Source organism: Xenopus tropicalis, chromosome 9 (genome assembly GCF_000004195.4).
Source record: "Xenopus tropicalis strain Nigerian chromosome 9, UCB_Xtro_10.0, whole genome shotgun sequence".
NCBI classification, from domain to species: Eukaryota; Metazoa; Chordata; class Amphibia; order Anura; family Pipidae; genus Xenopus; species Xenopus tropicalis.
The window spans coordinates 38,493,988-38,517,590 of record NC_030685.2 but is presented as its reverse complement, the minus strand read 5'-3'; the positions used below and the strand labels follow the sequence as shown (position 1 = coordinate 38,517,590).

Here is a 23,603-nt window from a genome sequence, read left to right as displayed (position 1 = left end):
TTTCCCAAATGTTGCCAAACTGGGCCAAAACCCTTTATGGGAGAGCCGTGGCATACGTACTATAGGAGATGTTTGGCATGGAGGCGCCATAGTCCCCTTTGATACCCTTAAGCAATCATTTAGGCTGCCCGCACATCAGTGATTGAAATATATTCAATTAAGAGATGCCTGAATTCACAGAATAACAGAAATACCATTTTACTAGCTCAATACTCATTAACGGTTCACCTAATGCAAAGCTCAACTAAAAGGTCTTATCTCTAATTTATACTCTGAACTCCACGCTAAACTGCATAATAAACCTCTAGATACTCTTAGAGATAAATGGGAAAGGGACATTATGTGATGATGAGGAATGGGTTCAGATGTTGGAATCCCCTATATTGGCATCCCTAAACTATAGAGACCATATGATCCAATTATATTTCTTACACAGAGCCTACTACTATCTGGCCAAACTATATAAGCTATTCCCGGCATCCCCCTCTGAATGCTCTAGATCAGTGCTGTCCAACTGGCGACCCCCCTCTGTGTGGCCCCCCACCTGTCTGGCTGCTTTGATGGCTTACCTTTGAGTAAGCATTAAATGGTATCAGTACTGAGATTAACTGGCCCCCTGCATGGTTCTCACCTCAGATTCAGGCTGTAATCCCTCTGTATTGTTTAAAAATGTAATCCCCTGTGTTTTTCACACCTTTTAATACCTGCATTGTTCACCCCCTGCAGTGTTCACACCTCAGGCTCAGACTGTAATCTCACCCCCATTGTTCACTTCTTCACACCTCAGACATAGGTACTGTAGGCAGAGTATGGCACATACAGCCAGCATAGGGCAGGGAGGGTATGGTCAGGGTAGGGCTGGCAGAGTATGGCACACAGGCAGGGTAGGACAGGCAGAGTATGGCACACACAGGCAGGGTAGGACAGGCAGAGTATGGCACACACAGACAGCATAGGACAGGCAGAGTGCTGCCTGTGTGTGCCATACTCTGCCTGCCCTATGCTGCTTGTGGGAGGTGAACCTGGCAGGGGTTTGTTGTGGGAGTTTGTTAGCAGTTGGAAATAGCCATTAAATGGTCCCAAAGGTGTGTAATTACGTACTGGGGGTTGCTCTGCTATCCACAGGGGAGGAGGAGGCATATGGAATTTAAGGGTATTTCTTAATATGACATAATTCTTTCACATACGAATGATGGTTGATATCCCCACAGTAAGGACCAAGCATTTGGGCTACCACCCATTGTAAGGACCAAGCATGCTGTGCTACCACCATTGTGATAAAATAGGTGTGGTTTGAAGTGGGTGTGGTTTCAAAAAGGGGAGTGGTCAAAACTGGCTTCCATTAGTGGCCCTCCATTATGTGTGCTAGAGAAATTCCGGCCCTCGGCACCGTAGAAGTTGGACAGCACTGCTCTAGATGCAATATGCAACAGGCCACTTTCATTTATATGGTCAGTGTCGGATTTGTCTTCTGGCAGCCCCCGTTGGTCGCCACCTCCCCGTGTGCGCATGCACGAACGTGCAACCACACAAAACTCCCCCGGCTTGCACACGGGGGGGCGACATGCTCAAACATTTAAACTCCCATACAGAGCAGTGGGGAGAGATCCCCATTGCTCCGTATGGGAGCCAAATTTAAACATTTTGTTGTTGCGGGGCGGCGTTCTGCCCCTAAATTGTGCCGCCCTAGGCCTGGGCCTTTGTGGCACAAAATCCGGACCTGCATATGGTTTGTAATGTACTGCACTAACATCATATTGGAAGGAGGTGTTTGACACCCTAGATGATGTTTTAGGCATACAACTTTCCAGAACCCCACGGGTATCACTATTCGGTATAGGAATACAAAACTCATATACACGGTGTCAAAGTATTTTTATTAATGAAACATTATTTTTAGCAAAGAAACTCATTACAAGGAAATGGAAACAGTCTGTACCCCCCAATCAATCCCAATGGGTTTTAGAAACCAAACGTGTTTCTATGCTTGAAAACCTTATCAAAAAAGGGGAAGCCCCAAAAACTACCACAAAATATGGGATAAATGGCTGAACTTAAGATATAATATAACTACACAATGCACAGCAAGCAACGACTATAGTTCTGCTAAATTATGTTAACTTGGTCTTATATTGATGCTTGTCTATTAATTAAATGCAAGATACTGTTGCTAAGTACTCAATATTGTAAACAATGGAAGTATATAATGCATTGAATTTACCGTTGTGAAATTTAAATCTTCAATAAACGCCTGAAGTTAAAAAAAACAAACAAAACACAAATAATAAGGAAGTAAGACCAATTGCAGTTTCTTTTAGAATATCACCCTCTACATCATATTAAGAGTTTCATTGAAGGTGAACTACCCCTTTAATATAAAAAGAATTTAAAACATTAAATAAACCCAATAGGATTATTTTGACTCCAGTAGAGATTAATTCTATTTTAGCTGGGATCAACTACAAGGTTTAAAAAAGGTTAATTTATTAATTATAATAGAGTCTATTGGAGGTGGCCTTCCTGGATAACAAGTTTCCAAATTACAGATTCTATACCTGTATTTACAAAACTTCATAGCATGTAGAGGACCCAAAATGTAATAAAGGACACTGTAGGACTCTTTTAAGCATTCAAGTATCCTATCCTGTTTCAATCATTGACAACTTGTTTGGGCTGAGCCATGAGTACAGACATTGTCCAGTAATTCTGACTCCTCTATTGTGTACATTGTGGAAAATGTTACTGTATATATGTATGCCAATATTAATATACAGTTTGGTATTTTCCTTCCAAGACATATAATTCAACATTTGGTTTTTGGGCTGTGTTTACCATTTTCTGTGCTGTGATTCAATAAACAGCTGGAAAGCAAATGAGATAGAGGCTTAAAGGTGCAAGAATTGTAAAGAGCATGTTTTATGTACAATGTATATGGCCTTACACTGATGGAATTTTATAAAATTACCTGTTAAATAAGCTGCATTTTTTTTTTGTTCGCCCTTTAAAGCTTTGAAATTTTGTTCAGTCTTCCAGTAAGGAAGCTTGACTATAGCATATGTTCCAATGGAAAGCTGTATTTACTCTGAATAAAAATAATTATATGAAAATATCAAGTGTAGCGTTTTAATGTAATATTATATATAACACTGCCTTTTATTTTATATCTTTTGTAACAACAATATTTACACAATCTTTTCTTGGTGAATTTTCATATGTTGAGAAATTTACCAACTTGTTTTCTGGAAAACAGAAGTGCAGTTATAGTTTTATTATAAAATTTGGAGTATATCTTGGACTTCATTAAAGCTTAATTTTTCATTAAAATGCAAGAAAAGAACATTTCACTAAAGGAATGACAGCAAAGTAGTTCATTATAGAAGCCCTTTTAGTTTTTTATTATTACCAGCAGGTTGTTAAAGCAAGGTTAGACCCTTTGACCCCTACTACAGTTGGGTAGCTGCACATTTCTATTTATTTTTCAATAACATTATATTTTTTTATTTGAAACGGTAAAGAAAGCCTTTAGTGTTAGCAATAGATATGTAAGGACAAAACGTTTCTTTTATTTAGATAAAATTGTTGGTGCTTTTTTCAGAATAATTGTTACCTCCATTATTTCCTGTACTAAAACAACCTCACCCCACAATAGTGGTACTATATACAAATTATATAGCACACATAGATTACATGAGATTCAGTATATATTATAAACCAACAAAGTATATATTGTATGTTATAGTGGTCTTAATGTGCATCAACTGAATTAAAAGAAAGCAAATTCAGTAAGTATCTGGCATGCAGGAAAGGAAAAAAACATTCTGCACTTCAGACTGGTTAGAAGAAGCATGAATAACTCCTTATTAAGGACCCATAGGTACCAGAGTGTTACACATTTCAATGCATACCATATTTTATAAAAGCATGCAATTATTACTACTACCTACATCTTGAAATGCAAGAATCCCAATTATAATTTTTGTATAGCATTAATACTATCATGACTCACTGATAGCAAAGCAACATTTTAGGCCTTAATTGATGCTTTTTAAAGCATGAAAAAGCCTGAAACCTATCCTATAAGTGTTGTTACACACATATGGATGTAGAACTACTAAGTAGACAGATAGTGATTACTGTCATTGATATTTTAAACATTGCACTGTGATAAATGGGTTACCAGCAGCAACTCAACTGGTTCTGAAACCTATGCTCAGAAGAAAAGTACAAGAAATGCAAAGGGGTGTGTAAAAGGACACAATCTACTGAGGACATTTTATGTTAATGAGACATATTATTTTAGGAGAGCAAAAGATTAGCATAGGTGCGAAGCAGAACTGTAGTCTGTTAAGTGGATGAAAAAAATAGAATAAACATAATTTGTGAATTTTGATGGTAACAGATATTCAATTTATATTAGCACTTCTTTCCTTTAATCATGAACAAATCTATTGATGGAATATCAAAAACCTATATTGATGTCAGACTTAAAAGGAGGGGTCAAGTATGTTGGTAGAGATACCCACAACTCCCTACACTGCCCTAGGGCTCACCTGAGGATGAGACAGGGAGCCAGGGAGTGACGAGTAGCTGCTGAGGCCAGATAGCGCAGTACACAGGGATGTAACGAAGGCTTGGTCAGGCAGATTCGGGTCAAGACAGGCAGCAACAATTCTTGAGCGGGAGACAGTCCGGAGTCAGAAAAGGAGATGATCGGGAGGTCAATCAGGCAGAGGTCAAACCAGAAAAACACAAGTAAAAAGGAAGAGGCTAGGCTTCTAGGAGAGACCAAGATAACCAGGCACTGATAACAATTACAACCAGCTTTAAATAGCCCAGGAGGAGCGTAAGGATGCACGCCGTCCCTTGCAACGCACGCCATGCTTACCCCACGAATAATTGCCGTATGTTGAGATGTATGTGTTGGATGGCACACAGTGCGATGCAACATTCCAGTCGTGACATGCACTGTGCGTCGAATTCCATTAGGGTGGTGATGTGCGGGAGCAGTGCGGTGAACACAGTGAGTATCCTTACAATTGATTTGCAAGGCAAAAAGCCTTATGTCTGTGGGGAAGTGTGGAAAGTATGATGATAGAAATGAACTTTAATTACTTACACTGAACAGAACATAGCTAATGAAATGTGACTCAATATCAATTTGTCAGTCATACAGCAATGAATGGAATGAGTTGACAGTGCCTCTCTGAAGCACTGATACAAGTGTTTTTGAGTAGGATGATGTGAAAAAATAAAATATACCCTTTCTCTATGGTTTTACAAAATGATCAATTATTAACTCATCCTCATGATCCTCCTAGATATGTGCTGAATGATATTCAACATATTTAATTATGATGGTTTTTTTCAAGAAAAATCAATATGAACAGATTTGTGAAAAAGTTTGCCCTTACTGCTTTTGTATCAGTTAAAAGGCAATTAATGCTAGCTGTTGATAATCATGAAAAATTGATTATTTGATCAATGACTACTGCCTCCATCCCCACCTTTGGCATTTAAATCATGTCAAAAAAAAAAAAAGACATTTACACTGAGCTCAGAGATGTAACTGTTGCTGCTCTTTGAGATAGATATTGTTATAAACCCATTTGTAAATAATTTATCTTTGTTTCCACAATGAAAAGGATTATTTACAATTGGGAAACATTTAAGACCACTGCCAGTCTTTCTAGGAAAAGTTGTCCCAGGAAATTTGCTCCAATTTACTTTGTGTTGTTCTAAACATTGCAAAGAAAGTCAAAGCTACATAAAGTGATCTTTGGGCCTGTCAAAGCCTACTGTATATCCTGATATGTAAAAGTATACATTTTTTAGAAGAGGGTGATCCGGCCTTCCTGGGCATCCACCAATCTCTAACTAATTTAAAGTATACTATTTATCATATGTAGGAGCTTAAGATCACGCTAGGAAGTGAAGCACCTCTGTCTTTTTAGAATGGTTGATTTTTTTTTTTAATTTTGAAAACATTTATGACATTTATGATTGTTTTTTCGCACCAAATAAACCTTTCACATGTGAAACTGCACTATATAATGCCCAGGTCTGGTATTATTCACTGCCTGTTTTAGGTCAAGTTAACTTGTTACTGCAGCAGTCCTCAACCTATGGGTTGGGACTCCTTTGGGGGTCGAACAACCCTTTCACAGGGGTAACCTAAGACTTAACCATTATTGTGTTATTTGAAGCTCCTCTCTTATCACATGTTGCATCCTTTGTTTGTGTGTGTTACAGAGACCACTTCCACGAGACTTGTATTTTTAATAAATAACTTAGCCTTTCTAAGGGGCTGATTTACTAACCCACGAATTCGAATCCAAATTGGAAAAATTCCGATTGGAAAACGAACATTTTGCGACTTTTTCGTATTTTTTGCAATTTTCTTCGGCGCCTTTACGACTTTTCGGAAATTATCGCGACTTTTTCGTTACCAATACGATTTGCGCGAAAAAACGCGAGTTTTTCGTAGCCATTCCGAAAGTTGCGATTTTTTCGTAGCGTTAAAACTTGCGCGAAAAGTTGCGCTTTTTTCGTAGCGTTAAAACTTAAAAGGCGCGACGTTTTGCGCAAGTTTTAACACTACGAAAAAATCGCAACTTTTTGCGCAAGTTTTAACGCTACGAAAAAATCGCAACTTTCGGAATGGCTACGAAAAACTCGCGTTTTTCCGCAAAAATCGTATTTGTAACGAAAAAGTCGCGATAATTTTCCGAAAAAATCGCAAAATACCGATCATTACGAAAAAAACGCAATCGGACGCATTCGGCCCGTTCGTGAGTAAGTAAATGGGCCCCTATGAGTACCTTGTCTCAGAATGTTGTTTTATTGCAAGGTGCATCAGGTTACAAAATTACCAACACCCAGCAATATTAAACAAGGGCTTATCTTGTAACTCTGCAGTTTTGTGTGCTGAAACAAAAAATTAGATTTCCCTACTACATTTTATATAGTACAATAAATTTCCCTTGGTTTTAATATGTTGTGTATCCGGAATGTAATAGCAAACAACATCATACTAAAGTATTGTTGCCTATACAAAATACCTATTTATTTTTTTACATTATTACCACCGTCCTTGCCTTTACATTCATTATCTCTGTTAAATGCTTCCCCCTCCAGATTTGCCCAAATCATTGGCCACTTCTCATCCATCACAGATACATTTACGAGACCAAGTGTGCTTTGTTTTCTCTCTTTTTTTTTTTTTGCTCTGTGCGTTTTTATTGAACATCTTTGCAAGGTACATTGTACTGTAGGAATATATAAGCATGCAGTATTACAAGACTTTCATTCATTTTGCTTTTCCAGTAGGGGGGGTTTTGCCCTCTAGCCGATGCTACCCTTTCTGGATTTGTGTTGGATTATAAAGGGGAGTATAAAGGGGGCTAGATTGTTTTCTCTCTTACATAGTTACATAGTTAAGTTAGGTTGAAAAAAGACCAAAGCCCATTAAGTTCAACCCTTCCAAGCCAACCCCAGTGCACACACATTGACCCATACCGACCATCTATACAATCATATACATAAACTATATATACCAACATCAATGTATATTTTGCTTGTTCAAGAATTCATCCAAACCACTCTTAAAGTCATCAACAGAATCTGCCATCACAACGGAAGGGCATTCCACAACTTCACTGCCCTCACCGTGAAAAGCCACCTACATTGCTTCAAATGAAAGTTCCATTCCTCTAAAGTAGTGACCTCTGCTGCTCTGATTGTTTTTATGGGAAAAAAGAACATGGCCCTATCTTTCTATAATCCCCTCTAAAATACTTGTACAGGGTAATAATGTCTTCTCGCAATCGCCTTTATTCCAGACTGCTTCATCATCCTGCTGCTGCTGTTCTCCTCTCCACAAACTATCCAACTCCTCTAGCTCCTGCTCATTGAGCAAGAGACTTCTCTTATGATTATCAATCAACTGCAGTGTTGCAATTTGTCCCTCTCGGGCTCTAATGCAAGCCTCTAAAGAGCCAATTTGCTCACATCCACCACAAAGGTAGGCACTTTTGTTTTAATACCTGTGTTTATAACTATACTTACAGAGCACACACTTAAAAAGAAGCTATCCACTGACTAGCGCAAGCTCCACTGGAGTCCCAGCGGTTCAATTTATGATGTGTGTTCAAGCGCATCTGCTCAAACCTCATCCACCTCAAACTGAGGGAAATGTCTCTACAAAGTAACACAACTTTTGGAAAACTTGTTGTAAGCCTTATAGTCTAGCAAACTTTGTTTTTTAGAACATAAAAAAAATTTAAACATTTAAATATACATCAGTTACTTTAAATAATAGTTGATACCTATCCTCTTTTGTTAATTTGATTTGATAAAGTTGCTTTAACCAGCCACCAACCTGTTAGAAAGCATTTGGCTTCATGAGCCTGACACCACGCAGATGTCACATGCGCATGTGCGCAAAAAAATGTCAGTACTGGTAATTCAAGGGATTTAAAGGTGAAGCCGTTTGAAAGATAATTTAGGAACAGTCCCTTAAATATGGACAATCCATAAAAGCAATAGATGTTCTCTTCATTTTTTGTAGTTTTTAGATATCTAGATATAGAATGTAACCTAAAAGCAGAAATTAATAGATCAGCACCAGGTAACTTAAATTAAATGTCTTTATTGTATTTTGTCATTTTTAGACATTACATCAAATATAACTAATGTTTAATGTTTACATTTATAGAAAAATATGAATATACAGTAAATGTGATGCTGTGTTGGATGTGAATTCTCAAGTGTTTTATGAATGTCTAGTGTTTAAAAAAAAAATCTCTAATTTTCTCTCATGTTTATATTTTAGCTTTGGTTGCCCTCACTGCTGCTAGCAGCAAAAACATTGCTGCAGAAGAAATGGAGGAAGTCACTTTCACCAGAGACACTATCTTGTCAGAGGTTCATTTACACAAACGGCAAAAAAAGCATTTTATGGTCAGACTGAATGCTACAGGCCAGCCAGGTAAATGAACAGTACATTATTTAATAAAATGTTGAAATATCAAAAAATGTCCTACCAGACATGTATACTGCGACCCGTGTAACACTCTTATTTTATGGTTATATGGTCTGTCCGAGCCAGTTTGCAAAAGCAGTAATAAATTACACGAGAAGAGCTCTTGAATTGCAAGTAAGTATTTATGGTAGAGATGTGATGCACAACATGTCTCCATTAAATTCACTTAACTTGCAATTCAAGAGCTCTTCTGGTATAATCTATTAGATTTTTTTAATAAAGTTTAAAAATAGATTTAATTCATAATATCAAAAGGGCTCCCAAGGTATCCATCATTACACACAGGTGTCCATTTACTAAAGTGTGACTGAGCATCATAATGACTTGTGCTAATGCCAACAAAAATTATATATTATCCCCAATTATCTTATCAAACATAAGCAGACTGTTTCTCAAGGTTTCTTAGTGCCAAAATATCATCTAGCCATGCCAAACCTAATACCACAAAACTGTCTAGTGGGTTAGATGTGATATACATTTTTAATGTGACCAGTGTCATACAGTGATTGGGGAAAAATAATAAAAAACATTAAAGGAGAAATAGCATATAAAAATTATGAATGTACCAGTGAATTATACTCCTCTAGATATAGAAAGATTGTGCTTAAAAAAGTTGTGTTTCGGACTGATTTATTGAGAAATTCCACCAAAAACCCACTAGCCCCGCTCATCTGTTCCACTTCCTGCTGGCTGAATTCTCTGGATGTGCAGGGGAGCCGGCGGCCCTCTGTACACTACACTGTAGGATAGCAGCTAGGCTGACCTGATAGGAAACTGAAGCCTGTCTTTGCTTGTGTGAGAGCAAGGCTGTGATTGACTATCCCCCTCCTGCTGTGCTTCTGGCAGGGACTGTTAGGACACGCCCACCTTTCATTTAAAACAGGGGCGGAGAACTGATAGGATATCAGTAAAGGGGCCATTTTTACAGATAGGGTTAATTTTTAGCCCAAAGTGAAACCAGCACCATGTATTATTCATAAGTGCCTACAAAATTAGGGTTTTTTCCATTTATCCAATATGTCTCCTTTATATAAACCCAATAGGATTGTTTTGGCGCCAATAAGGATTAATTATATCTTAGTTGGGATCATGTAAAAGGAATTCATTTTTCAAAATTGTAATTATTTGATTATAATAGGGTCTATGGGAGATGGCCTTCCCGTAATTTGGAACTTTCGGCATAACTGGAAATGGGTTTCCAGATAAGGGGTCCCGTACCCGTATCTGTCTTGGCTTTCTTAGTAACACCCTGTGTGTGATTGTAAAACTGAACCTTTTAAAGAAGCTCACTCATTGGGCCTGTCAAAGAACTTTTAGCAGAGCTAAGTAAAATGGCCTGTCAAGATACTTATAGGAGTTGACGAGCCCACCACGTTGATAAAGGGGAGCTTCAAGAATAAAAGTTTCAACAGTTTGGCTTCCAGAGACAGTTGAAACTTATAACATCATTAGGGGCATATTTATCATGCTGTGTAAAATGAATTCATGCTGTGTAAAAAGCTGTGTAAAATAAACAGAACATTGCCTTTTCGACAGATTGTACGACATTATTTTACGTAAGTTCCGGCAGAAGAAAAATGAGTAAAAAAAATTACGTCGCTTTTACGCCGTTTTTTACACAGCGAAGTCTGGCGCTGTGTGGCGAATTTTCTCACCGTTTTTTACATAGCATAATTAATATGCCCCTAAATCACAGTGTTGAGGGGAAAACTCACCACCAGCCCAGGGTACCTGCAGCAAGCGCTTCCTTCTTCCTTCTGTGTCAAAATCCCTGGGCTGGCGCATGCGCAGTAGAGTGAAAATCCGACTTTTTTGGTTTTACTGTTTTATTAAATTATCAATTGTTAATAGTAGTTGGAGCAACATAGTTTGATCTATAGGATCATTAGGGACACAAACTATGCTAGCTGCTTTCTCAGAAACATAAAAAAGAACAACTTTCCTAGGACCTTGTTCTGTATTGTTTGCTAGCTTGCAGTCAAGCGTGCAGACTGGTACTGTAACTAATAAACTCTTACAGTAATCTTTGAAGAACTTGTTCATAAGGGATATGTCCTTCTCTTTAAGGGCTCTGGCACATGGGGAGATTAGTCGCCCGCAACAAATCTCCCTGTTCGCGGGAGACTAATCTCCCCGAAATGCCATCTCACCTGCGAAAATGTAAATCGCCGGTGGGATGGAATGCGCGGTGCCGCAATTTCCCTGAAATCGCGGAAGTTTCCTCTCAAGACATCTTACGCGATTTCAGGGAAATTGCGGCGCCGCGTATGCCATCCAACCGGCGATTTACATTTTCGCGGGTGGGATGGCATTTCGGGGAGACTAGTCGCCCGCAAACAGGGAGATTTGTCGCAGGCGACTAATCTCCCCCTGTGCCAGAGCCCTAACAGACAGAGCTTGATTATTATTTTCATTTGTTTTTTGGAAAACCAAACCTCCAAGCTTGTTACCGTGAATGTATGCAGTATATGTCAAATTCTTCCTCAATAGAAACACTGTTAGACCTGCAATTTTTTCCTAAATGAGCCCTATTATCTCAAAGCCTATAAAGGCTGCAGCTTCGAGTTTAATTATACAGAGTCTTTCTTTGATCAAATTACTGGGGGAGGAGAGGGGGAGTGATTCCTGTGAAAGCTAGCTTTCCTACAATTACTTTTCTAATTCTTTATGATGTTTTGATAATGCTTCATTGAAATTTTGATTACAAAACATTTAATTCTGATTTCTCGGCTTGAGCTTCATATTTTATTTGCTGAGATATGTTTGAATATTCTGACTCTTGTAAATGCATAATATTTAGTTTTTTTTATTTTTATTTTTTTAAATTAATTTGCCTTTAATGCTATAAAGAAGAATTTGGTAACTCAGGTAAAAAGTTAGTCATATTTGTATCTAATTTAAGACTTCTTCTATTAAAGGAGAAGGAAAGGCTAAGTCACTTGGGGGCACCCCCAAATTACTTTAATTGCTTACCTTTTACCCCGGGCTGGTGCCCCTGTTAGGAGAAAACCGCACCAGCCTGGGGTAACTGCAGCGAGCGCTTCCTTCTTCCTTCTGCGTCAAAATCCCTGGGCCGGCGCATGCACAGTAGAGTGAAAAGCTGACTTTTTTGAAGAAGAGGAAGAGGAGACGCTTGCTCACAGCTACCCTGGGCTGGTGCGGGTTTCTCCTAACAGGGGCACCGGCCCGGGATAAAAGGTAATAGATTAAAGACACTTGGGGGTGCCTGACATTTTGGCACCCCCAAGTGACTTAGCCTTTCCTTCTCCTTTAAGATGGCTTGGTTTAGGCAAGGCAAAGTAAGACAATTACTTACTTTACTTTTATGCCTACTGTGCAGCAAACATGCAGTAGACAGTTCTTTGGCCAACTTCCAATTCAAAAGAGAAGGAAGGCTCAGTATACAAACGGGGCAGAGCTTCAGAGTCTTTCCATAATTTGGATCTCTATACTTTAGGCATGCTAAAAATCCCTGAACATTAAATAAACCCACTAGGACTGTTTTGACTCCAATAAGAATTAATTCTATCTTAATTAGGATCAAGTAGAAGGTGGTGTTTTGTTATTAATGAAAATTTTTTTTACATTATTAGATTAAAATGGAGTGTATTGGAGCCTGCCTGCACTTCAGAGCTTTCCAGATAACAAATCCTGTATATATAAATTGAAACTAGAAAGATAAAATCATGGGGAAACCCTCAAAGGCAATTTATCCAATACAATAAAGCACAGTACAGGAAAGAAGATATTCTTTAACACTTTCTTATTTAACATTAACCATTGAAAGCTTCATATACATTAGCAGTTCATTTAAATTTAATAAAACAAAAAAAAATCTAAACTGGCGTTGGTGGTAGGAAATTACTGAAAAGCTTCTTATTGCGGGTGAGAACTAGCATACAGTAGTATACGAGTCTGCATTCAACAGGTCTGATTAAATGTTTTGTGTATAATAGTGGTCCAAAATTTTGGTAATAAACCAATGACTTTCCTTAGGTATAACAAACTGTAGATACAGTAGATATGGGTTTTGTGTCTATAATTAATTTTTCCTTAAAATTTTGTGTTTCTGTCAGCAATCTTAATGGTATACAATCACTTTGTATGTCTTGTAGCCCATAAAGACTAAGGGTATTACCCAGTCATCTTCCTATGGTGGCTTATTGACTATAGCAAATTTGGCATGCACTTTTTTGGGATTCGAATCATTCAGCCAAATCCTGAACCTTTCACAAAGGATTCCACCAAATCTCGAACCCATTCAAAACACCAGTTTACATATGCAAACTAGATAAAGGAAAGGGGAAAATATTCTTGCAATTTCCTCAATCATGTGACCTAAAGTTACATTATGAATCCTGCCAAATAAGGCTAAGATTGGGCTGAACTGCATCAAGTATCCGGTGCATCCCTATAGCAAATCAGTTGAAGTCACTTTGTAGAACACCCTTTAACAATGTTTTCCTTTTTTATTGTACTCACACATTTTCATTTCTCTTTTTTTCCTTTTTTAGTTTTCCAATCAGTGTTTAAAATTATTTCTATGAATAGCACACTAGAGTCAGTAAGTAAAGAATCTGATAATAAGAAAAGAGAAGACACAGAAAAGGAGTATAGTTCTTCTCCTGAAGACATACAGCAAAATGATTCTGAGAATGTAGAAAACCTAGTTGATGAAGATGGAGATCTTGAAGTTACTAGAAGGCCTCAGTCTTTTTCTGAAAAAAATGAGCAGAACTATGCTCGGAATATTGTATGTCCCACCATACTTACTATTGGAAATGAGGAAGAATATAATTGTGAAGAAAATATTTACAGCAGTCCTAACATTGTGAAAATTGGTAAGTAGAACTATTTCAAATTTAATCTTGAGCAATTACTAAATCCTAAATATGTAGTATCTATTATACAGAGTGCTTGGGAACTGCACTTTTCTGGATAAGAGGTATTTCTGTAATTTGGATCACCATACTTTAAGTTTGCAAAAGAAAAAACAATAAATAAACCCAATAAGATTGTTTTGCCACCAATATGCATCCATGCAGCTGAGTTACCATCAAGTACATGGTAATGTTTTATTATTGCAGTGACAAAAATACATACTTTTTAAAAATTAGGATTAGTTGCTGAAAAGTAATGTATAGTATGGGCTTCCCATAATTCAGATCTTTCTGGATAATAGTTTCCGGATTTGGAATCCCATAAAAATGTCTCTGTTTCTTGAGCAGTTTTTAAAATGATATGAGAATTTGGTAAGGTGAAGGAATCGGGTTTCCTTTGCACTCGGGGAAGCTCAAAAACTTACCAAACTCAGTTGAGTACTTATTTATTAAATGACTCAAATCTTGAAAAAACAATCAATTAAAACATGATAAAAGAAGATGCAGTGAAATCACATTATTCAATGAGTCTACGAACTTTCAAGAAACTTGAATTCTAAAAATTTGCCTAAGGCTCCCTTACAATCGTGTTAAACATTTGTGTTCCAGAAACTAGAATTTTGAAAGTTTTACCACAAAAAAACTCAAATTGCAGTAAAACATTGAATTCGTGCATTGATAAATCTGCCTCAACATCTGCGTCACTCTAGGCCAGGGGTAGGGAGCCTATGGCTCGGGAGCCAGATGTGGCTCTTTTGATGGCTGCATCTGGCTCGCTGCCAAATCTTTAAAGGAGACATATCCTATAAAAATTATGAATGTACCAGGGAATTATACTCCTATAGAAGGATTGTGCTTAAAAAGTTGTGTTTCAGACTGATTTATTGAGAAATTCCACAAAACCCCCACTAGCCCCGCCCATCAGTTCCACTTCCTGCTGGCTGAATTCTCTGGATGAGCTGGGGAGCCGGCGGCCCTCCGTACCCTGCACTGTAGGATAGGAACCAATCAGCAGCTAGGCTGACCTGATAGGGAACTGAAGCCTGTCTGTGCTTGTGTGACTGAAGGGCTGTGATTGGCTCTCCCCCTCCTACTGTGCTTCTGGCAGGGACCGTTAGGACACGCCACTCTTCATTTCAAACTCCGACAGAGAAGTGATAGGATCTATAGGGAGCTCCAATAAAGGGGCCATTGTTACAGATAGGATTAATGTTTAGCCCAAAGGAAAACCAGCACTGAATATTATTCATAATTGCCTACAAAATAAGGGTTTTCCCATTTATCCAATATGTCTCCTTTAATAAAACAAATAATGGGGGGCGTGGCCTGCGCTCAGCAGATAGAAGACGTGTTCTATCCGCCGAGCGCAGGCCACGCCCTCCTCCACATCGCATCCGGCATCCTTGGCACCCACCCTACCTTGCCCCTGCACTCGGCAGATAGAAGACGTGTTCTAAGCCTTAGAACACGTCTTCTATCCACCAAGTGCAGGCCACGCACTCCTCTGCATCGCATCCGGCATCCTTGGGACCCACCCTACCTTGCCCCGCAGCATGCGCTGCCAAACATGTTGTATGGCTCTCATGGAATTGCATTTTAAAATATGTGGTGTTTATGGCTCTCTCAGCCAAAAAGGTTCCCGACCCCTGCTCTAGGCAGCCCTCACTGACCTGTCCCCTCTCTTATTCACACCTCCCAACTAGAGCAGAGAGCAGCAATGCTGGATTTCTTTTTTTACTCATCCTTTCTTTTTAAATTCTGAAAAATCCTGGAACCACAGTCAAGCTAAGCACAATTCTCAATAAACAGTGGTTGTGCTTACCACTCATATACTTTATTTATTTTGTTATTTTCACCACTCCAACAATGTAGATTTTTGGTGCCTTTTAAAGCTCACTTCTATTTTAGGTCAAATTGATGGCTTTTAAATAGCATATTTGGAGTAGACTAATTTACATCTTACTTCCTACCTGGGAATAGAGATTACATAAAAACTTTCAATAAAAAACTGGATAATATTTATATTAATAATAGTATTTATTGCTTTCACCATGCAAGTATTTTTTATAAGTTATTAGTGTATTTTTTCTGATTTGTCAACCCTTCGGTAAATGAAATGCAACTTCGACATTGCATACCCTAAGCAATATGTTAGAATGAACTTTTTCCTTGCGTTCCAGTGACTTGTGCAAATTAAACATGGGTCAATCTATAAAATAATAACAGCCTTTCCATAAAATCTACAATTTCCATGTAAGAAGATATAACAAGTCACCTGTCAGATGGTGCAACTCTGTGCAATTGATAACCAAAATAGGTCCACTGAGATTTGCTGCATTGACACTGCCTGATAATATTTTTTTATTTTTATCAATACTAAGCAAGGTGCTGTGAGAATAAGCATGTCTTAAACAGACTTTAAACCTTTGTTCTATTATAGATGTCCCTGTGCTATATTTAAAGGAGATGTAAACCCCATGCAAAATTTAATCAGTGAACAGCCTCTTTAAAACCTTCCACACTGGTCGTCCAGATGTTAATAGAAGGCTGCAGCATCCCCTTAATCACTTAGATTTCCTTCTCCCTCGGCCCCCTCCCTCAGGAACTTGCTTTGACTTCTGGCTTGTGGGCATGCTCAGTTGTTCTAAGCTCAAATTATTAAACACGCACTCCAGTTTAGTAGCCAGTGAAGAGATGGCATTGGTGGTTACCATAGAAACTCAGCTCTAGCTGTCTGCTTCAATTTTTTTTCCCCCAACTTTCTCTCCTGAGCTCAGCTCAAATAAACCATACCGTTTATCAGACAGTTGTGCCTGTGTGAGCCTGTGTTATTGATAAAATGTATGCTGAATAAAGGTCTTTGTGTGTTTATGCTGTTTGCAGATTTAAATGTATCTGATTATGTATCAGAGGAAAAATGGCCACCGGGTGAAAGCTGCTATTTGCTTTAGGAAAATGTGATGGTGCTGGCAAACGGAATAGGTATATGCAGTTCAAATGATGCTATTTGGGTGTCGGAGACTTGCCCAACTGATATACATTGTAGGCAAATGGAGGCTTTACATGTCCTTTAAGTCCCCCAATTCCAGATGCTATTAAATTCACTCTTTTATCTTGATAGATTACTTTGTGCAAAACTATTAACTATTTTGTTGTGTAGGCTGTTGCATTGTCAGTATCAAAAATACATCAAATTCGATTCAATTATTGGAAAGTAAGCACTAGTACACTTCTTTCCTTGTCTAAACATGTACAGTACTAAAACACATGTTAAAGCACACATTTCAGAATGTAATTTTCTAAAGTGTGCTTTAAGTGCTGCCTGCATGTGAAAAAACTGTATTTAAGTTGAATTCAAATGTACGGCAAGTGTAAATACCTTTCCTGTTCCTTCTATATAGGTAACTAAAATGAACATGTTCTTTATGTATTTGCAGTGCTCCAGGCATTTTTAAATCCTAATGATTATTACAACACAGAGCATAATTTTTTTCTGCTTATATACATTGATATTTGGCCTCAGTTTTGCATTGTGTAAAAGCAAGTGCATTTTTTACTTATTTACTAATTATATATTTGTTAAATATATCTTCAAATATTTGGTTTCAGAGCACACTATGGCAACACCATTAGAAGATGTTGGTAAGCAGGTAAGTCCTGTGTCTATTTGTGTGTATGCACACACTTTATTCCATTATTGCTTATGTTTGATTGGAATATGTCTGGTATATATTGTTTATTTTAAAGTTGTATTCATTTTGTCAAGGACCTGCTAAAATGCAAAATAAATTGACTTCTTTACTTGCATAATGAGTATTTTCCTTTCTGCAGAGCACAGAACATTATGGGGCTGGTTCAATAAAGGTCGATATTACGACTGCTATTTATAGCATGTGTTAAAAATGTTATCGCTTCTTATTTTTTTCGACTTAACGCACGATTCACTACAAGGACACTTGCGATAATTAAGAAGTGATTTTATTGTCGTTATTTATCTGCCAATAACACATTTTCAAGCGGTATTTTCCGCATCATGCGATAAAATTTGCATACGTTATTACCGCGTGATATTCCGCAAGTAAGCGTTAGGCATTGTCTACCACATGACTTCCGCCATTTTGTGCAGTTCTGCAGAGATGCTTAAAAACAACTTCTAGATCATAGATTTAGCCCAAACCACCAAACATGCAAGTGTTAGTAAATGTTAATTGAAAATTGAAATACCTATTCATATTAATGACAGCAGTGACACTTCAGATGTCTGGAACTGGAGGTGGTCCTTGTAAAAAGGTTTTCTTCACATGAACTTTGTAGTGTCCAAAAATACCACAATAACATTATTGTCCATGAAGTTGTATTGTTCATGTTATGATGATCATCATTGAGAAGATTGGCAAAAATATATCATTTTTTCCAACAACATCAAAAAGGTCAGTGGGTTGTAAAGTCAGCAAGACAGCTCCACAGAGAACCACAACAATCTCCTGAAATGGAAAAGAGGTTTATTGATGATGATAATGCGAGACCCATGCAAACATTAGTCCTATGTGATTCTATGTTATGTAATTAAACATTTCTGTTTTTACTATTTGTTGTGGGGGGGGGGGGGACTCAACCCGCTCCAAGGGCCTTAAGTGCTTAGTGAATCCTAGTTACTGTGAATGCAGAAATGTGGCATATTGCCACTCACTACTGCTGGACTACGTTTTACTTGCAACTTTCTTGCTTTCAAGGTTAAAACCCCCATATGGTTGCCCTTTTATTGGCTCCACTAGGGCCACTATTTTGTGGTCACAACCTCATTGCACCCCCGCCAAATGGTTTAAAATTTAGTGGTTGAGTACAACTTTCCCCTTTTTTGCTATAGTTTATACAGAAGTCGTGGCTGGCTCCATGTTGTAGCTCCCACCCTTCCCAGCTACAGTCAGGTGATCCCAGGGCATTTCTTGGTAGCTTAATGCACAGAATGTATAAATGTCCTATATATATTGATAATGGGTGAGTGCAGAGGATCTCTTGTTGTTGCTTACAAATTCAGTATGCCATAGTTTTTATTTGATTCCCATACACTGCACAACAGTGTCCCAATGTGTTTTAACTTTGTTACATTAAATAATGTTAGCTGTGCTGAATAGCTTTCCAGACTTTTAAAATAATGATGTAAATACTTGAAAATTCTAAACATTAATTATGTATGTGCAGTATTAGTCATTAAATTATCTGTTGCCTGTCCTGCTTTTGTAGGTCTGGCGAGGTGCTTTCCTTCTTGCCGATTACATTCTCTGGCAGCCAGATCCCTTCAGAGACTGTACTGTGCTTGAACTGGGAGCAGGCACTGGTTTCACAAGTATTATCATGGCTATGATCGCCAAGACAGTATACTGCACAGGTAAATATTATCATAAGAAATATTAAGCAAATTTCCAAAAAAATGTGGATATTCTCTACAACAGCTTGAGCACAGCGAAATCACATTTCAGATTTCAAATTTCAAAAATTTCAAATTCTTTTTGAAAACTCAAATTCAAAAATTAGCTTGAATTATGAAAATACAACTCCCATTGACTTGTACATGAACTCACCAGCTTTTAGATGCCGATTTCTTTGTATACAGTATAGGATCTCTATTATATGTTATGGTTTGTAATGGATTCAAGCAGCATAGTTACCACCAAGTATAATCCTTGTGGCCTTGGCACTGTCTCAATGCCAAAATAAAAAAATTACACTGAAAGTTGTGTTTCTTGTATGCTGTGTCCATTGCTTTAGAAAACGTTGCAGAGTTTCCTTACAAGTATTATACCCAATTTGTCTGCTTGGGTTTACCCATCATGTTGTGTGCAAATTGCCTAATCTTTCTAAACAGTTGCTGATTTCCAGCTTTATGAGGTAGGGATTTAGAATGTCTGAAGCATTTTAACAAAAGTCTGTGTAAAACTGAGCATGATTTTCTAAACTACCTGATAACAGCTGAAAAATCTTCAGCAGATGGGCTATTAAACTACTGACAGTTTCTAATCGCCTGTGTATGGTCATCTTAAACATAAAGATGGCAGTTCTGCTGGGTATCTTGTCTACATCTTGAGTTCACCCATAATTCGCAACCCTTTAAAATAAGCCATGCTTAAAACCAGGATAACAATTCTACCAATTCCCACAAGTATCTATATACAGGTATGGGTCCTGTTATCCAGGACCTGAGGTTTTCTGGATAAGGGTTTTTTCTATTATTTGGATTGTCATACCTTAAGTCCAGTGGTGTAACTTTAGAGGAAACAGACCTCTACAGTTATAGTAGTCTATCCTCCCCAGCCGCCTTATTACCTAACAGCGTGCCAAGCTCCTCAAAAGATTCTTCTGCAGGAGGGCCCGGTGCCATGTAGGAATGCCACTGCTTAGGTTTACTTTTGCCTCCAATATGCATTGATTATGTTAGGATGAAGTACAGGTACAAGGTACTGTTATATTACTACAATGAAAAAAGAAATAATTTTTAAAAATTAGATTTGATTAAAATGGAGTCTATGGGGGACTGCCTTCCCATAATTCCAATACAAAAGGTGAAGAGAGCCCTGCCAAAAATCCACAGTGTCAAAAGCAGCTGAGAGATCAAGAAGTATTAGTAGCAAGTAGTGTTTTTGGCTTTAGCCGATAAGAGGTCATTTGTTTGTCGGGTTAGAGCAGTTTCGGTGGAGTGTTGTCTAAAACCAGATTGTAGGGGATCCAGGAGGTATTTGTCAGAGAGGAATATGTTTACAGGGTAACTCTTTTGAAATAAAAAAATAACAAAAGTGGTATAAAGGTGATACCTTTATTGGCTAACTAAGATAATCATAGCAAGCTTTCAGAACATTTTAATTCCTTTTTTTTAAAAAAAAAAAAAAAACATGACACAACATAGTCTCAGATATCCAGATGCATCTTGGGCCACCAAAAGTATCTAGCAGCTAGACTCTTCGTCTTCCAGGATGACCAGCAATTATTACATCATGAATCAGAGAAATAACCTTCTCCCTCAAAACAGACGGAACGAAAATACAACTATCATGGCAATAAAATTCACCATGGAGGATCAATGATCCCGAACTGGTGAAAAGTTTGGTTTCAGAGTCCCTGGATTGTGAGTCCCTGATCTGACTCCACAGATCCACATGTACTTGTGAAAAAAAGGAAGCATCTCCTGTCCAAGATAGGAACTTCAGACTTAGGGAGCATTGGTTCCCTTGAAGTAGACCTGGAAAGAGATTCTGCTTTCCCATTACGTGACGCAGGGCGGTAGGTAACTACAAAATTAAATCGAGAAAAGAATAAGGCCCAACAAGCCTGCCTGGTATTCAGCCTCTTAGCAGATTTTAAAAACTCTTGTTCTTGTGGTCCGTAAATACAAGGATTGGATTACAGACGGGATGTTAGAGTGAAGAGAGTCAAAGGAAGAAGAGAGATGTGACGTGTTTAGGGATTGCAGGTCTCGGTATGTATGTTTGGGGGACAGCAGAGGGTGTAGAGGGAGTTAGCGAGAGTTGAGATGTGAGCAGATTGTGATCGGAGAAGGTGGAAAGGGGAGTTGGAGATAGAACAACATTTTGTAAATAAAAGATCCAGGGAGTTTCCATTGGAGTGAGAGGGGGAATCAAAGCACAGAGATAACCCAAAGGAGGATGTGAGTGAAAGGAGTTTAGAGACAGCAGTGGCATTAGGATTGTTAACAGGTATTGTGAAGACATGAAACATGTATCTTGGGATTTTTTTTTCTATAAACAGTTATTAACTGTATCAGCTGCTGTGATGGTCTTGTTTGAAGCAGCCTACTGTTTTCAAAATAAAATGATTTGCCTTCCTTAAGCTGATAGTCTGGGGCACGTGGACCTGGATCACACACTTCATGTGTTGTGTTCACCTCATAACTCCTGGCATATATATTTTGTAGTAGAATATGAGGTTTTAATGTTAATGTTATTCTTATTTTTTATTGGTTATCTTTTTGTTGAGGCACTCTTCTATGAATACTTCATTTTAACTTTAACTGTCCTAGCAACAAGGCAGCAGTTTAAAGCCCTATAGTAGCAGCTTTTATTTCAAGCCTGAAATGTAGGTATATCAGCCGTATAACATTAGAAATTCATTCCTGATTTTGCAAAAAAAACAAGACACCAGAATTAATATCTTATATGTCAAAGCAATGTGGTGCCACTGATTTATAATTTAATAATTTATATTTGTGTTTTTAGACCTACAGATAAACATTAAGGGGTAGATTTATTGGAACTCACCACAGAAAAATTCACTCACTATATAAAATTGTGAATTCTCAGCTATTGATAAATACACCTCTAAAAATCGCATTGGAAACAATAGAATGTGGGTGAAATTTTATGTGGTGAGCTGTAATTTCACTCTTTGATCTATCTGCCTCTAAGTATTATGTAAGTCCATGTTTAAATGTATATACATTTAATTGTATATATATTTGTGTTATTGACTGCAGGCTGTTAAGAAGCCACTGGACAGTGGAAACTGCTATATATATATATATATATATATATATATATATATATATATTCTATGTAGGAAGCTTTAATCACCAACTATTATATTATAATGTAGGTCAAAATACATTGTTTTGTGCTACCAATATTCTGTTTTGCTTCCTAGCATACATAATATATTTGATTTCTTATATATAGCAGAAATCCAAGATAAACCGTTTAACAAGCACATCAGCACTTTGTCAGTGTGTGAGCGTTTATTTTTAGCAAAGCGTTCTTGCCTCCAGCAAATGAATCTTAGCTCTTTTTTTCTTGTGTGTTACAAAGACAGCAAGTAGCAGATGAGCCGACCCTGGAAATTTCTAAATGGAATAAAATCTCCACCAATCACTGTTTTATGTATTGATAAGGCTTTCTGCAAAACATTCCCAATTTGTAAAACTGCAATGTATTATCATTTCTGTTTTGAGAAATGCAGTGGCTCCTGTAAACATCCTTTCTGATGAGGTGTATGAATTTTCTCATTCCTTGTATTCATGTGAGCAGGCAGCGACTGCATGAAGAAATTAATTGGTGCAGCCTGGCCATGGATGTAGTAACCAGCTGCAAAATCATGTTTAATCTGTGGGCATATATATCAAGCTGTGTGAAACATTTACACCAAAAAACTCTGAAATCAGCAGGCAGAATCCATTACAGCCTAAATGTGTAGATGAAGCAGTATATTTATTGTGTATATTTCATCCAGATATGTGCAGCATAAATTTACTACACTTCAGAACTGGTGTAATCCATTAAAGTCATTAAAGCTGATGAGAAATTAGTAAAAATTGGTTTAAAAAGTGGTATGATTTCTACACCAGTTTTTATAACAGAATTTTACTCTCAACTTTACATGTGTATTAATACACAGCTTGATAAATACACATGCTTTTACAGATGAGTTAAATGTTATGGTGTAGTGTAATCTTACTCAACTTTTTTTGCACAGCTTTATAAATATGTCTACTCCAGAAGCATAATATAAATTTATATAGTGAGTTGTGAGTGTTTGTTGCAATTTATACAGCTATGGAAATCTTTATACTGGTATAGGATCTATTATCCAGAAACCCATTATTCAGAATTATGGAAAGGCCACTGAAAAGGCTACTTAAAATCCCATAGTAATGAATCCCATAGGATACGTTTTTATGT

The 23,603-nt window shown here is 37.6% G+C and overlaps 1 protein-coding gene across 2 annotated transcripts in view; it reads left to right on the top strand.

Annotated features, from left to right (window-relative positions):
- Positions 1 to 23,603, top strand: part of mettl22 (methyltransferase like 22) — a 98,341-nt gene that overhangs the window by 30,718 nt on the left and 44,020 nt on the right. Inside the window, 5 exon segments of one of the 2 annotated variants that reach the window (NM_001127130.1) lie at positions 7,839 to 8,020; positions 8,831 to 8,986; positions 13,555 to 13,881; positions 17,530 to 17,570; positions 19,165 to 19,309. In NM_001127130.1, the coding sequence (NP_001120602.1) occupies positions 8,881 to 8,986; positions 13,555 to 13,881; positions 17,530 to 17,570; positions 19,165 to 19,309 (619 nt within the window). In that variant the 5' untranslated portion in view covers positions 7,839 to 8,020; positions 8,831 to 8,880. 2 annotated transcript variants of the gene reach the window in all.